This window comes from Corythoichthys intestinalis, chromosome 10 (assembly GCF_030265065.1).
Source record: "Corythoichthys intestinalis isolate RoL2023-P3 chromosome 10, ASM3026506v1, whole genome shotgun sequence".
Lineage (NCBI taxonomy): Eukaryota > Metazoa > Chordata > Actinopteri > Syngnathiformes > Syngnathidae > Corythoichthys > Corythoichthys intestinalis.
In genome coordinates this window covers 43,774,422-43,790,787 of record NC_080404.1, presented here as the reverse complement: position 1 = coordinate 43,790,787, position 16,366 = coordinate 43,774,422, and the positions used below count along the sequence as shown (strand labels likewise).

General features: G+C 40.5%; 1 protein-coding gene across 2 annotated transcripts in view; it reads left to right on the top strand.

Annotated features, from left to right (window-relative positions):
- Positions 1-16,366, top strand: part of plekhh2 (pleckstrin homology domain containing, family H (with MyTH4 domain) member 2) — a 79,731-nt gene that overhangs the window by 34,481 nt on the left and 28,884 nt on the right. For both annotated transcript variants that reach the window (XM_057847683.1, XM_057847682.1), the window contains exons 14-20: positions 6,370-6,456; positions 6,763-6,921; positions 7,096-7,176; positions 13,339-13,518; positions 13,607-13,715; positions 13,919-14,031; positions 15,849-16,028. In XM_057847683.1, coding sequence (XP_057703666.1) covers positions 6,370-6,456; positions 6,763-6,921; positions 7,096-7,176; positions 13,339-13,518; positions 13,607-13,715; positions 13,919-14,031; positions 15,849-16,028 — 909 coding nt within the window. The remainder of the gene's footprint in view (positions 1-6,369; positions 6,457-6,762; positions 6,922-7,095; positions 7,177-13,338; positions 13,519-13,606; positions 13,716-13,918; positions 14,032-15,848; positions 16,029-16,366) is intronic.

The following is a 16,366-nucleotide window of genomic DNA, read 5'->3' as shown; positions in this document are numbered from 1 at the left end:
ACAATCCATAAAAGTCGTTTTAAAATCATTATGTATTATGAATATTACATTATTACTCTTACTTAGTAGCAGTCCTACCTCTTTTTTTTTCTTTTTTGTGGCACGGTGGCCGAGTGCATGTCTGCCTCATAGTTCTGAGAGATCAAGGGTTCAATCCCGGGCTCCGGCCTTCCTGTGTGTGGCTTGCATGTTCTCCCCGTGCCTGTGTGGGTTTTCCAAAAACATGCGTAGTAGGCTGATTGAACACTCTAAATTGTCTGTAGGTATGAGTGTGTTTGTGAATGGTTGTACAGTGGGGCAAATAAATATTTAGTCAACCACTAATTGTGCAAGTTCTCCCACTTGAAAATATTAGAGAGGCCTGTAATTGTCAACATGGGTAAACCTCAACCATGAGAGACAGAATGTGGAAAAAAAACAGAAAATCACATTGTTTGATTTTTAAAGAATTTATTTGCAAATCATGGTGGAAAATAAGTATTTGGTCAATACCAATAGTTCATCTCAATACTTTGTTATGTACCCTCTGTTGGCAATAACGGAGGTCAAACGTTTTCTGTAACTCTTCACAAGCTTTTCACACACTGTTGCTGGTATTTTAGCCCATTCCTCCATGCAGATCTCCTCTAGAGCAGTGATGTTCTGGGGCTGTTGTTGGGCAACACGGACTTTCAACTCCCTCCACAGATTTTCTATGGGGTTGAGATCTGGAGACTGGCTAGGCCATTCCAGGACCTTGAAATGCTTCTTACGAAGCCCCTCCTTTGTTGCCCTGGCTGTGTGTTTGTGATCATTGTCATGCTGAAAGACCCAGCCACGTCTCATCTTCAATGCCCTTGCTGATGGAAGGTGATTTTCACTCAAAATTTCTCGATACATGGCCCCATTCATTCTTTCCTTTACACAGATCAGTCATCCTGGTCCCTTTGCAGAAAACCAGCCCCAAAGCATGATGTTTCCACCGCCATGCTTCACAGTGGGTATGGTGTTCTTCGGATGCAATTCAGTATTCTTTCTCCTCCAAACACGAGAACCTGTGTTTCTACCAAAAAGTTCTATTTTGGTTTCATCTGACCATAGCACATTTTCCCAGTCCTCTTCTGGATCATCCAAATGCTCTCTAGCGAACCGCAAACGGGCCTGGATGTGTACTTTCTTCAACAGGGTGACACGTCTGGCAGTGCAGGATTTGAGTCCCTGGTGGCGCATTGTGTTACTGATAGTAGCCTTTGTTACTATGGTCCCAGTTCTCTGTAGGTCATTCACTAGGTCCCCCCGTATGGTTCTGGGATTTTTGCTCACTGTTCTTGTTATCATTTTGACGCCATGGGGTGAGATCTTGCATGGAGCCCCAGATCGAGGGAAATTATCAGTGGTCTTGTATGTCTTCCATTTTCTAATAATTGCTCCCACAGCTGATTTCTTTACACCAAGCCAGATTCAGTCTTCCCAGCCTGGTGCAGGTCTACAATTTTGTCTCTGGTGTCCTTCGACAGCTCTTTGGTCTTGGCCATAGTGGAGTTTGGAGTGTGATTGACTGAGTTGTGGACAGGTGTCTTTTATTCCGATAACGAGTTAAAACAGGTGCCATTAATACAGGTAACGAGTGAAGCCTCGTTAGACCTCGTTAGAAGAAGTTAGACCCCTTTGACAGCCAGAAATCTTGCTTGTTTGTAGGTGACCAAATACTTATTTCCCGCTATAATTTGGAAATAAATTATTTAAAAATCAAACAATGTGATTTTCAGTTTTTTTTTCCACATTCTGTCTCTCATGGTTGAGGTTTACCCATTCTGAAAATTACAGGCCTCTCTAATCTTTTCAAGTAGGAAAACTTGCACAATTGGTGGTTGACTAAATACTTATTTGCCCCACTGTATGTCTCATTGTGCCCTGCCAATTCAGGGTATACCCCCCCCTACTGCCCTAGTAGCTGGGATAGGCTCCAGCATCTCTGCGACCCTCGTGAGGAAAATGAATGAATTAATGAATGAATATAACTTTGTATTTGGACCTTCTCTTGATGGAGTATTCTTTCACGATTTGCAATTATCTAAAGCTGTATTTCAGCTACTTTTGTTATTGTTTCTACTTTCTGAGTGTTAAGTGTCGTGGAAAGGAAGGGATCCCAGAGCGGACACACAATGGCACCAGTGTTGTTTTTGGCAGCCCTTTTAATTTTCGTCTTGGTCTTTTGGACGATAGCACTTATTAGTCTTGGTCATATTTTTGGATGCGTTTGTCTTCGTCTAGTTTTTGTTGACGAAATCCCAAGACTAATTTTGTCTAGTTTTTGTCGACGTTTACTAAAATGTTTCCGTCTGTAAAATTAACAAGGATCCACGGATGAAAAAACTTGTAGTTCTTAAAAGATAAACGTTATTATGAGTTCAAATAATTTAATATTAAAACAACTCTTGATGTTTTTGTTTTTATACAATTTGTAAAATTATTGTAAACTTGTAGGTTGCCATTGTTGTTGACGTCGCAGGGGAGTGACGTCACATGGTTACGCTGCCGGGCTTCCAGAGTATGACTCTAGCGACATAAACATGTCATCTGTTCAACCTTTTCAATTTGAACCCGAGAGGAACATTAATGAGCATGACAGCACTGTCGATATTTCGCAAAACGAGCAGCAAAGGCAAATTGAACAGGAAAGACGGGATGAGACGAGACGAGAGTATGACAAAACGGTATTCTGCCCTAATTCTATTCTGCCGAAACGTGCTACAAGAGGTGCATTTGACACCCAAAGTACAACCGTGCCCTTGCAGCTTGTTTTGTTTAGATGCATACAGACAGACCATACTAAAGATGCCTTAAGAAAATACTTAAATTTAGTAATATCAATTATGGGTGTTTTAAATACGCTCATCATGTTTGTGCCAAATACAAACAAGATTGGTAAAATCCTGTACGATTAATGCACTTGAGTGCATTACTTTTTGAATGCCCCTCGTATGTCATTACCCCTAGCGTCCATTGCGCGTTTAAAACAAGGCGCCCTCCGTAGGTCAAAGCATGTACTAAATATTATAGATTTTTAAATCAATGGCAATGTTTTATGTGTTTCTAATAACATATTTTCGTAAAAGTGAACAATGGTGGCTTATTAGAGACAAAAGGTTTTTAAAGTCTGAAGTTCCCTTGAAAATGTTCTACTCCAAAAAGAAATAATTATATAAAGTTTTCCAACTACAGTGGTACCTCTACATACGATCACTTCGACACACGATCTTTTCGACATCCGACGTAAAATTTGAGCCGCCATTTGTTTCTACATCCGACGAGTTGCTCGAAATACGACGACATGACAGCACTGCAAACGAACGCACGGTGGATTTTCTTGTGTGAGAAATCAACAGTTTTCAAAAAAAGTTGATACAGTTGGAGAAACAAGGAAAAAAGTGATGCTTACCTTTGAAATGAAGATGCAAGTTATAGAAAAATATGAGCTTGGTGTGCGTGTCCCTGAACTGGCTCAACAATACAGCTCCATGGTCCTCTTCCGACCACCGTTCGCCACTATTTATAAGTTAAGGTGACAATTATTATTGTGGTAACATTGCCAAGGAAATCGCCAGCTTCGTCACGTTTTTATCATTTATTTAAGAACTTATCCAACACAAAACGCCCATTGTCTTAAGCAGTTGACTGCTCTCAAGAAAACGAAAGTATTATCTCTACCGCACCGACCTATCTCACTGAGACGTCAGCTTCGCGGTGCGTTCAGGGAGAGTAAAAAGTGTCCGCCATATTAGAATCCGATTCGTTACATTATTTACAGGAATAATTATTAATTATTCTTCTTATTATTATATTATTCTGAATTATTTATTTATAACTTATTTGTTTTTCTATGTTTAAGTGCCATTTGTAACAGTGCCAGCAGTATTTATTAGGAATTTAGTGTATGTTTTTAGGCTTTGGAACGAATTAATGGAATTATAATGTATTCCTATGGGAAAATCCTGCTCGACATACGACCATTTCGACTTACAAACAAGGTCCTGGAACGAATTAAATTCGTATGTAGAGGTACCACTGTATTTCGAATGGACATTGACAGACGAGCGGATATTGAAGCGTCTACAAGGACAACGCCAACTTTGTGATAACACACACTCAGCAGGAAAACAGTATATTATTTTCAATTAAAAATACCCACCTGGATGCCACGAATTGTTTGTAAAAAAAAAAAGTTGTCCGAGAGTTTAAGAGGACACAATCTGTTAGCATTGGCCTTATGCAAATGCTATGCTAACAGATGAAAAGCAGGGGAGAGACCAGGTTGTAAAACAGATATGAGGTGTGCAATTCATTCCTGGGACAAGAGCAATATTTCATGAGCCGGGATAGATGAAAAAAGGGAGAAAAAAAAAACAACAAAAAAAACAAAGACACATGGGTTCTGAGAAGCAACTGACAGTAGAACCAGACGAGTTGATCAAGCAGCGAGGTGGGTGGGACAGGTCTCAGGAGGGAGGGGCAGAGGCCCTAATACTGAGTAATAAGATGCTCTTTAAATAAATTTTTATGAGTTGTAACTACCGTATTGGCCCGAATATAAGACAGGGTTTTTTTGCATTGAAACAATAATGAAAACGAAGGGATCGTCTTATATTCGCGGTCTAGACATTATACCCATTCACGACGCTAGATGGCGCCAGATATCATTGAAGCGATGTTCTGTCATGACAGATCTCAGCTACTCTCAAGTTTAACCAGTTTGCAAAATTTTCCTGCAGTGTTTTTCCTTATTCAGATTTGTTTCAAGACTATAGACCCTACTCACCTACGTCACAAAATGACGTGTCGCTGTATCCAGCCGCCATATTGTCCATCATTTTTTTAGCCCTATTCTCAATGGTTTCAATTAGTCGTGCAATTTATAGAGCAATTCATGGAAGCCCCGGTGTTATCTGACGCTGTAAACTCATTGGATGCGTTGCATAAAAGGCGTTATGTGGAAAAGCTTCAGTTTATCCATTCGCCAGATCCATATTTGATGCCTAAATCGATGTTTTTCGACATGCTGTCTCCGCCGTCTCTGCCTGACATCTGCTACCCTGATATTTACAACTATCTTGTCCACACAAAATCAGCCTATTCTCACGAAAGTTTGAAAAACTTTAAGAGCTTGGAGGCTTATAAATACTTCGTTGCTGGTTGGTGGAAACAGGTACGAGTAGGTACAGGTACATTCCACGAAAATTCGGCAGGAATCTATCTTGTGCTCGGGAAGGTGAGTTACGAAATTTTCAATTCAAAATCTTTTGTTCTTGCTAACATCCACTGTCAAGTCTAATGTATTTAATGTCATTTGTCAATGGAGCTAGGGTTTTTAATGTTTATATGGTTTAGCGATAGCACTCTCACTGCATACATATATAATATGTAATAAATATGAAGTGCGATAGCACTACTCCAGATTGTCCCTAGTTGGCTTTTGACCTCAATAGTGAAATTGTAAATTAATTGTATGACAACTGTCTTATTATTCCCTTATAATTATATATTTTCAGGTAGTTCATTCACAACGTCTGAGTGTATGTTGTCGGCGATTAGCCTAGCAATGATCTTAATTGTGGTTCTCAGTCCAAAACCCTCTAAATATATATTAAATGCATCTTACCAGACATAAAATGACTACTACATAATCTGTGGTAATCGTTTGGAGCCCAGTTTTCTCGCTGAATTGCAGCAGCCCATCTCGCTCTCCTCTCCGGGTCTCTCGGAATCCGGTAGAACTTCAAGTCTCTCCGTCTATCTTCTCTGTTATTGCAACCGACCGCCACACACGCCTTCACCATTTTGATTATTAATGTTAACGAGCAGAAAAACACGCCATAATAGGAGGAATTTACGTAGCGGTAATGCATCAACAGTGACGAGTTGACGGACAATATGGCGCGGGGGCGTGGTTGTGACGTCATGTGAGTAGGGTCTAGACTATAGTTACAGTCAGACGTCACTTGGATGGTTAATGCAGTTATTGCAATTTTGTTGTTTTATCACAATAGATTGGTTTATTTGCATTTCAAAAACCAGAAGCCATTTATTTACAAATGTGATTGCACTTTAGTTTACATATTTTAAATGTTCAGATATGAAGATTTGAATGAGACAAAATAACATGCTTTTTCTCTCAAATATATTGTTACAATCATTTGTTTCGGATGTACTATAATTATTTTCTGGATAAAAATTAATTTGGTGTTCAAAAAGTCTTTTTTCAAACTTGACTCTTGAAAAAGAGGGGGTTGTCTTATAATCAGGGCCGTCTTATATTCGGGCCAATACGGTAATTTTCCCCCTATATTTTAAAGTACACAGCTCTTACCGTGTGTAGTCATGTTTTCGCAGAGCGATGTGATAAGGAAACCTCAAGGTCAAATTGAAGTCAATGCCACCAGCAGCATCGCACGAGGAGAAGGAAAACAAGTGCTCCAGGTATTCCGGCATACAGAGAGGAGAGTTTCTTTATTTGTCATTACACAAGTGCAACAAAATTTCCTTCAAGGTTCACCCAGACCAAGACAATTACAACATCACATACTGCATTGGGTACAGGCCTAGCTGCCTACCAGATCATGTTGTAAAGCATTCTTCATCCTTTAAATGAAGAGGAATGACAATGTGTTCCAAACAGACTGTGTGGCAAACTACAAACTTGTTTAAATTAAATTCAAGTCTCTTGGCTTGGAATCTATCTAAAATATACTGTAACACCCTTTTTGCTTGATTTATTTTGTGTAGATAGTGACAGGGAAGCGAGTGTACTACCTGAAAGCGGACTCCCCTAACCTGTTAGAAGAGTGGCTTATGGTGATGCAAAGTGTGTTGAGAGTCAAAGCTGCAAGCCCACTCTTCACACAGCCGGATATTCGGCCCTGCATGAAGGGACAACTTATCAAGGTTACGTCAATACAGTACAACTTTGACAAAATTAAAACATGTCCAATTCGTAAATTTTACCCAATGTTCTCTCACTTTGCACTTGACACAAAATTTCAATGAACTTATATATACAGTACATTGACGTCATAATAATTTCTTGAATGATGACATTTGTTTTTTTGTCCATGGCAGGTAAAGCATGGGTACTCTAAGCGGGTTTGGTGTGCTCTGATTGGCAAAACTCTGTACTACTTTCGCAGCCAAGAGGACAAGGTACGATTCGCCAAATTGAATACTATTCATTTACATTTGAATTGATTAAAATTGAGTTGGTTGCTGGAAATTGAACGGTTTTATTCATAAAATTAGGTCGATTTATTGCTTTGGAAATACAGGGGTTGGACAAATAAATTGAAAAACCTAACGTTTTGGCATCATAATCATTGTACATAATTGCTAAAGAATGGCCGGCTCAATCCCCAGACCTCAACATCATTTAGCATTTATGATCAGTTTTAGAGTTTCAATTAAGACGTCGATTTCCACCATCATCATCTCTAAAAGAGTTAGAGCGTATTCTAACTGAAGATTGGCTTAAAATTCCTATGGAAACACTTCAAAAGTTTTATGAATCAATACCTCGGAGAAATGAGGCTGTAATTGCAGCAAAAGGCGGACTTTGGTGGATTTTGGTGTTTTTTTATGTGTGTGTTTTTTTGTGTTTCCATTATTTTGTCCAATCCCTGTATGTTATTCTTAATCATTTACAACTTAAAAATGACCGCGAAGCTCAAAATGTTCATATGCTACTTTAAAAATGTCAATGTGCATCTTTAGTTGTATGGGGGACGGGAAACTGATAAGCATATGCTTTATCTCGTCCGCCTTTGTCGTCTTCTTCGGTTTCTTCGGGCAAATCATATCACATTTTGTTAATGTCAATGACTGTCAATGATACTGATGATGATGACAATAAAATTCCATTTAAAAAATAAAAAATAATAATGACGATAATTAAAACGTACTAGTTTTCTCTGAAGAAGTCAGATGATATTTAAGCATAGCACAAAAGACAGAAAATGTATGCATACAATTTTTTTTTTTTTTTTTTTTTTAAATATATACGTATATTAGCATTAGAAATGTATTTTTTTCCTCCCCCCCAACTTTATTTAATGTAATTTTCGTACTATAAGACACTACTTTTTTCCCTCATTTTGAATCCTCCTGCTTTATTTGACAGTGGCGTCATGAGACTGTCAAAAGACCGCCATAATTATGACATGACACGATCATAGGCATTTACAAATGCTTATGACAGATGTCATTAAGTGTCATCCAGCAAATTATGTCACCAACTCCATTTATATCCAGCTTGGATGTTTTACATCCATTCAAAAGTAAGATAATTTGCCGGATGACACTGAATGACATCTGTCATAAGTATTCATTAATGCTCATGGCAGTGTCATGTCATAATTAGGATGGTCTTATGACAGTCTTATGGCACCACTTTCAAATAAGGTGTTACCAAATACCATAACTAGCAATTAATGAAACAACTGGAACAGTAACTGAAGAAATAATTAGCACAGAACATAGATTTTGATTGTTGTATTGGGTTCATTTTGCCTACACTTATAGATTAGTCGAGTTTTTTCTTTAATCCCAGAAGATAGTAGGTAATTTAATTACCTGACATGTTTCGGCGAACACTTCCGCCTTCGTCAGAGGGTCACTGGTGTTTGGTATGAAGCGTGTTTATCAGCTGATGGATGAAGGCGTGACTCACTTATCAGATTGACAAGCGAGTCACGCCCTCTGCTGACCATTCACTCTTCAGGGTGCTAGTCTAGGTCGTAGAGAGCATGTATGCCCCCTTGTCCCTGTTGATGGTCCTCAGGCCCCGCTTGCGAATCTCAATGGCCTCCCTGATCCAGCGCTGATGTGTGATTTCTTCGATGCGGATGACTCTGGCCTTTTCCCAGTCCATGATGTGGTTTTCCCTTTTGAAGTGATTGGTGATGGCTGATTTGTGATGTTCTTGTTGTGCTTGTTCTTTTATTGCCCTTGTTTGTCTCATTGTTGTCTCCTGTTCACATTCCTTCTTGTGTTCTGTTTTTCTTGTAATAAAACTCCTCGTCTCCCCGATGTATGATTTATTGCATGATTTGCATGGAATTTCATATATAGAGTTACATTTGTTTTCTGGGTGGATTTTGTCCTTTGGATGGACCAATATCTGGCGGAGTGTTGTGTGTGGTTTGACCAGTGTGTGTATGTTGTATTTTTTCATGACCCTTTGGATACATTCTGTAACTTCTCTGTGTTCTTGTTTTGTTTGTTTTTTTCTTTCCCGCCTGTGTTGTGTTGTTCTTGTTTTTGACCTGTCATGTACCTTTTGCTATTCCCCATTGTTGATACTGACATCTTTTTAGTGCATGTTGTTTATGTTTTTCTTCCAGTGTTCTGTCATCCGGGTCCGTTACTATTGCCATACATTCATGCAGTGTTCTGACTACTGACAGTTTGTGGTTAGTGGGGTGTTGTGATGTCCATAGTAGGTATTGGTCAGTGTGTGTGGGTTTCCTGTGTACTTTAATTTTGATGTCGCTGTTGTCTGTGTGATGTATGTTTATGTCCAGAAAGGCTATGGATTGATCTGTTTCTTCTTCATGGCTGAATTTGATGCTGCCGGTAGTGTCTATGGCAGGGGTCCCCAAACTTTTTCCTGTGGGGGCCACATAACTTTTCCCTTCTCTGATGAGGGGTCGGGATCACTTTGTAACAGAAAAAGTGTGACAATTGCAGGAGTGCCTAAATAAAAAAATGTATTGTTTTTCAGAAAGCAACAATCAGATAACCCTTTTTGAAATCTTCACGGAACAAAAGTAAATAAAATAATAATATATAATGATAAATAATAATAACTGAAAAAGAGGGTTAATTTGACTGGGGATCCCTCTGTGGGTGTGTGGTATAAAGCCGGCGACGCTATGGAGTTGTGACTCCGATCAGAGAATCAACAGGTGACGTTCAGGATTTATTTGTTTCCTTTAATGGTGATGAAAGGAGTATGAGATTTATTTTGTTGTATTGTGGTTTCTGTGAATACAAGATAACCATATAACATGTCAGTAATATAAACATATACTGTATTATAAACATATCTAAATTAACAGGGACAACATTAAATATAATATAAATAAAATAATAATAATAATGCATACAATGCTAATCATTCACAATAATGAGTATGCACATTAAGCAGGAAAATAACAAACAATTTAGATAAGTGAATTGGCAACAAACAAAATTAAGCCTCCACCATGTAGCCAAAGATTAGCATTAGCGATTAGCGCTAGCGGCTAACGGTTAGCACATGGCGGCTAGCGGTTAGCTCGTGGCGGCTAACGAATACAAGGGACCCTAAGCAGGTAACACATCTGCCAAACGTGTTAATGCACTGCCAAGACACACTTCTGCAATATACCCACCTCTCTCATTCACACACAACACTTGGATTGCCACTAAACAGGACGGAAGCTTGAGGAACGAACCGCAGGCAGTGAAAGGAGGAAAAAGTGACTCGTGTTCACCGGTGTAGGTGCACCTACAACCTACAAGCGCAGGCCCCCGCGAGTGGATAGTGAGGGGAATAGGATAGTGCACCTACGGCAGTGAAGGGAGGAGAGACAGTATCTCGTGCACGCCAGTGAAGGGAGGAGAGAAAGTGACACTTGCGCGAGTCGCTTTTCTTAAAGGGCCAGCGTAGTAACAATTAAACTAAAGCGCAAACATGCAATGGGGCTTTCCTACAATAGGGTGACCAAACATCCTCTTTTGCCCGGACAAGTCCTACTTTCACGTAGTATCCTCGTGGTCCGGGCGGTTTTATAAATTCATAAAAATGTCCGGTTTTTATTATTTTTCACGGGACCAATTTGAAGAGAATCCCTCCGGCCGCTGGGTGGCAGCGCCTGCCTGCGATGACATGGCTCCTAGTAGTAGGGATGGAAGGAGTAACTCTTCTCGTTTTTGTTGGCAGTTTACCCCTATCATGAGGCATTACCGCCATCTACTGAAATGTCGATTTGGCCACAACGCCTGAAGTTTTTTACGATAAATACGTATATAATGGCAACTGTTGACTTCTGTCGGAGCTTTGACTGTAAAATCCCGTTTGGTGTCGCATCGTTGCGCTGCCGATGATTGTAAACTTTTATAGCAAAGTTTGATTTTTGCCTCAGCTAGCAAGCAGTAAGCTAACCGCGCTAGGTATTATGGGAAACGTATCTTTTAACTGCTACGTTTGGAAACATGCTGGTTGAATAGTGTGTCAGTTTATTTCGGTTTTTGTTTGTGTGCAATCTAGAACATTGAATGACAATATCAATTGAATGGGAATAACAATTTGTCAAGGACAATTGTCGTGATAGTAATTTATAAAAATGTTTAGTTGGCACACAGCCAACTGTGTGTATGTGTATTGACTGGACTAAATTTCTATGGGTCTGCATTATACATACATACATATATATACATATATATACATACATATATATATATATATATATATATATATATGTATTTCTTTTTAAGTCTTTTTTTTTTTTTTTTCCCAAACTGCATTTTTCCATCCAGAGTGAGGGGGCACACTTTAAATATAATAAAGTGATATAGACCCTACACACCGACGTCACAAAATCACGTGCTCGCTGTATGGTTCCGCCCCCTTGTCCGTCATTTTGTGTCTGTATTATCCATGGTCTCAATTGATCGAGCAATTTATAATGCATTTCATGGAAGACCCGGTGCTTTCGGATGCCGTAAACTCACTTGATGCGTTGCATAAAAGGCGTTATGTGGAAAAGCTTCAGTTTATCCATTCGTCAGATCCATATTTGATGCCTAAATCGATGTTTTTCGACCCGCTGTCTCCGCCGTATTTGCCTGACATCTGCTAGCTACCCTGATATGTACAACTATCTTGTCCACACAAAATCAGCCTATTCTCACGAAAGTTTGAAAAACTTTAAGAGCTTGGAGGCTTATAAATACTTCGTTGCTGGTTGGGTGAAACAGGTCCTCGTCCACGAAAATTCGGCAGGAATCTATCTTGTGCTTGGAAAGGTGAGTTACGAAATTTTCAATTCAAAATCTTATGTTATTGCTAACATCCACTGTCAAGTCTAATGTATTTCATGTCGTTTGTCAATGGAGTTAGGGCTTTTAATGTTTATATGGTTTAGCGATAGCACTCTCACTACATACATACGTGTATGTTGTCGCCGATTAGCCTAGCATTGATCTTAATTGTGGTTGTCAGCCCAAAACCCTCTAAATATATATTGAATGCATCTTACCAGATATAAAATGACTACTACATAATCTGTGGTAATCGTTTGGAGCCCAGTTTTCTCGTCGAATTGCAGCAGCCCATCCCGCTCTCTTCTCTCCGGGTCTCTCGGAATCAAGTAGAACTTCAAGTCTCTCCGTCTTCTCCGTCTATCTTCTCTGTTATTGCAACCGACCGCCACACACGCCTTCACCATTTTGATTATTAATGTTAACGAGCAGAAAAACACGTCGTAAATAGGAGGAATGTACGTAGCCGTAACAGGTAAACATGATGTGTTGACGGACAATTGGGCGGCACCAGTCAGGAGGAAGGAGTTGTGATGTCACATGGGTAGGGTCTATAGGCATCTTTGAGTGAACTTCGAGTAAAATTCAAGTATCTTTAGGCCGAGCTTCTCTCTGGTATTGTTAAGGGGGCCGGACCAAATGTGGAGGTGGGCTGTATCCGGCCCGCGGGCCGCAGTTTTGGGGACCCGTGGTCTATGGTGTTGAGGTAGTCCGTGAGTTGTTGTGTATGTCCTGTTTTAACTTTTTTCCAGAATGTCGTCTACGTAGCGTTTCCATAGTTTGATTTCATTTTGATTGTTTTACATCTGAATTGCTACAATGCATGCTAGGAGGCATGTTGGACGACCACAGTGTTGACAGTAGATAGCAGCAGCGATTGACTGTCTACCCAAGGGGAGCAATGATGGCCAAATGAAGCTTCTTGAAGCAATGAAGCTTTGCAGCCAATTGGTTTCAAGCTTCATGGTGGTTCATTTGGTCTTATGACAGTCTTATGATGCTGCTGTCAAATAAAGTGTTATCGGCTAAAATCTTTTGGTGTAAATATCCCATAATACAATGAGGACAGCTGCGGTTTATAGTCCAGTGCGGCTTATCTATGAATAAATGCAGTTTTCGTATCAAATTCTGTGAGTGGCGGCTGACAGTCAGGTGCGCCTTATAGTCCGAAAATTAAGGAACCTCAGCTAAAAAGTGATTCCTCCCACAAATACTGGGGGTATGATTAGAAACAAAATAAAATGAGCCTTTACTGATTTGACTGTTTTATTTTTGTGTATATTCTAGTTTCCTCTTGGTCAGATTAAGCTTTGGGAGGCCCAGGTAGAAGAGGTGGACAGCTCTCGGGACTCAGACGATGGCTTGAAAGCATGTGGGGGCGGATTGCAGGTAGTGTCCTTTACTATCGCTATCAATTCACAAGATCAAGAACCCACGTACCTGCTCATCGAATCTCACCATGAGAAGGTCAGTCTTTTTACTGTACAGCTACAAGAGACCAACCAAACAAATGTTTTTTTTAAGTTGATATATTAATAGTCACTGTGTTTTTCAGGATTCATGGCTGTACCACCTCTGTGTCGCAGCAGGAACCATGATGGGCAAAGTAGGCACTGAGTTTGAAAAACTAGTGGGAAAACTCTTCCAAGTGGATGGAGATCCAAGTAAGCATTACAAAGGACAATATATTTGTTTGCAGTCTGAACTTAATCTATATTTTTCCTGTCTAAGTCTTTTTCTAAACAGACAATTAATTTCAAGTCCTTTGTATGAGTGCCAATCTGTTTTACTAATAACGTTCCTGCTTTCATATTGTTCTGTGTTTGAAATGTGCTCTTCATCAGCTTTATGCATGCTTGACTTCCAGACTCTCAAATCTGGAGGCATCCAACATTATGTTTCAGTAAGGAGGGTCTGTCGTCTCCCCTCACCACGCTGCCCTCACAGGCCCTGCAAACAGAGGCAGTCAAACTCTTTAAGGTCTGTTTGTATGAATGCGTTTTCCGTTCTTAAAGTAATTTGTGTATAAGTAACTATAAGTAATCTGTATTTATAGTAATTTGTTGCAATTTGTTGTTTTGCTGAAAGATGCCTCCAGAGGAGGGTGTATGAAATAGGGTGACCAAACGTCCTCTTTTATCCGGACATGTCCACTTTTTACATCCTGCCCGGGGCGTCCGACGGTGTTTTATAAACTCATGAAAGTGTCCGTTTCTTTGACTGACGATTTGCACAGAATTTTACGGTACTGTGCTGCCTATGACGTGTTCCCAAAGAGCCTGCCCAGTTGTTAAGACTTGTGTTCAATTCGTATATAATCAAATGCTCATATATCTAAAGGTGTAATTAAGTCGAAAATACCGTTATTCTACTTTGGATACAAATTTGCGCATGCGTGCGCAGTAGGGTGTCTCAGGCTCCCTATATAAAATCACATATTAACAGATTCCGACTCGCACACCCCTTCATTGTATTCCACTTCCTAAAAGAACCGAGCACACGAAATTTCACTCCCATAGCTGGCTGCTAAGGCTTCCCTCATTGACATTCCTACTGGACTGGCAGTGGTTAACGTGTCGGTCTCGCACTCTTCTGACTAATGATCGCCTCTCTCCCAGACCAATTGTTTACCTTGCACGATTGACATTGGACAAGGTATCACATGCACTGGTGCAATACAACTGAAGTGCAATACAACTGAAGACAGGGAAGTGACAGCTGCACTACTGGAAGCTGGCCTTGTCAGCCGTGGGGAATTGGCGGCGGTGATGTTCGACGACCTGAAAGATGAGCTGCCGCTCGTCTTTCTCCTTTGTCAGGCACTAGTCGAAGTCGGTTGCCAGCTTCACCGCTCGCTCGGCAACATCATTCACCGACTTCAGCTCGGACACGACAACTGAAACTTCCCGAAGATCCGCGACTGTAGCTGGGAGAGGCAGCTTCAGGCAGTGGAACAGGTTCTGCGACCTCCGGGTGATGAAGTCGCCCAGGTCAGCCCTCTTGAGTGTAAGGGGCCTCCTCCCTTCCACCCGCCGCAGTTCCTTCCCTTTCTCCTGAGCCTCGTAGAGGTTGTGCAGCATCTTGGCTTTCTCCTCTTCCTCGGTCTTCGTTGAAAACATCGCCAGGGGGGCCAAGTCCTCGCTCAAGTACCAGAGATGCAACGTATGCGGTGTTGCCTTGACCTGGTGTTGACAGTGGCTGATCCAGAAAAGCAATTTGAAATCCAATCGAGAATCTGTGGAAAGAGCTGAAGACTGCTGTTCACAAACACTCTCCATCCAACCTCACTGAGCTCGAGCTGTTTTGCAAGGAAGAATGGGCAAGAATGTCAGTCTCTCGATGTGCAAAACTGATAGAAACATACCCCAAGCGACTTGCAGCTGTAATTGGAGCAAAAGGTGGCTCTACAAAGTATTAACGCAAGGGGGCCGAATAATATTGCATGCCCCACTTTTCAGTTTTTTATTTGTTAAAAAAGTTTCAATTATCCAATAAATGTTGTTCCACTTCACGATTGTGTCCCACTTGTTGTTGATTCTTGACAAAAAATTTAAATTTTATATCTTTATGTTTGAAGCCTGAAATGTGGCGAAAGGTTGCAAGGTTCAAGGGGGCCAAATACTTTTGCAAGGCACTGTATTACAGTGATAAGGCATCTTTGAGTGAACTTCAAATAAAATTTGAGTATCTCAAGGCTGGGCGGAGTGTCCTCTTTCTTGGAAATCAAAATATGGTCACCCTCTTATAAAATGCTTACAAGGTCTGTTGAACATGTTGTTGCTTTTACCTGTTTTCAGACTTGTCAATTGTTCATCAATGTGGCCATCGATGCCCCGGCCATCGACTATCACGTCTCGCTGGCTCAAAGCGCCCTGCAGGTTTGTCTGACCCACCCTGAGCTTCAGAATGAATTCTTCTGTCAACTCATCAAGCAGACCCGAAAGAGGCAGCCGCATGGCCACCCTGGACCTTTGCAGGTGTGTATGCTCACCACATGATGGCAACAGTAGCCTGATCCAAAACCAACAAGTCTGGGCAGTGACAGGAGAGGGCGCCATATTGTTACCTATATTGCCATTTGCCAAAATAGAACAAGGACCAGCAAAAGCATGCTCCAGGGGAGGAATGAACTAAAAGCCTCAGCATTGCTCTACGATGTACTGTGTTCGAAATTAAATGAGTAAAATGCCAAAGGGCTAACAGTATGACTTATATCAATTAATTAATAACTAATACTGTAGTCGTGTTCATTTACCCAGAACAGGTGTATACTAATAATTAAATGCCAGTCTGAATAAAACAGAGTCACAGACCT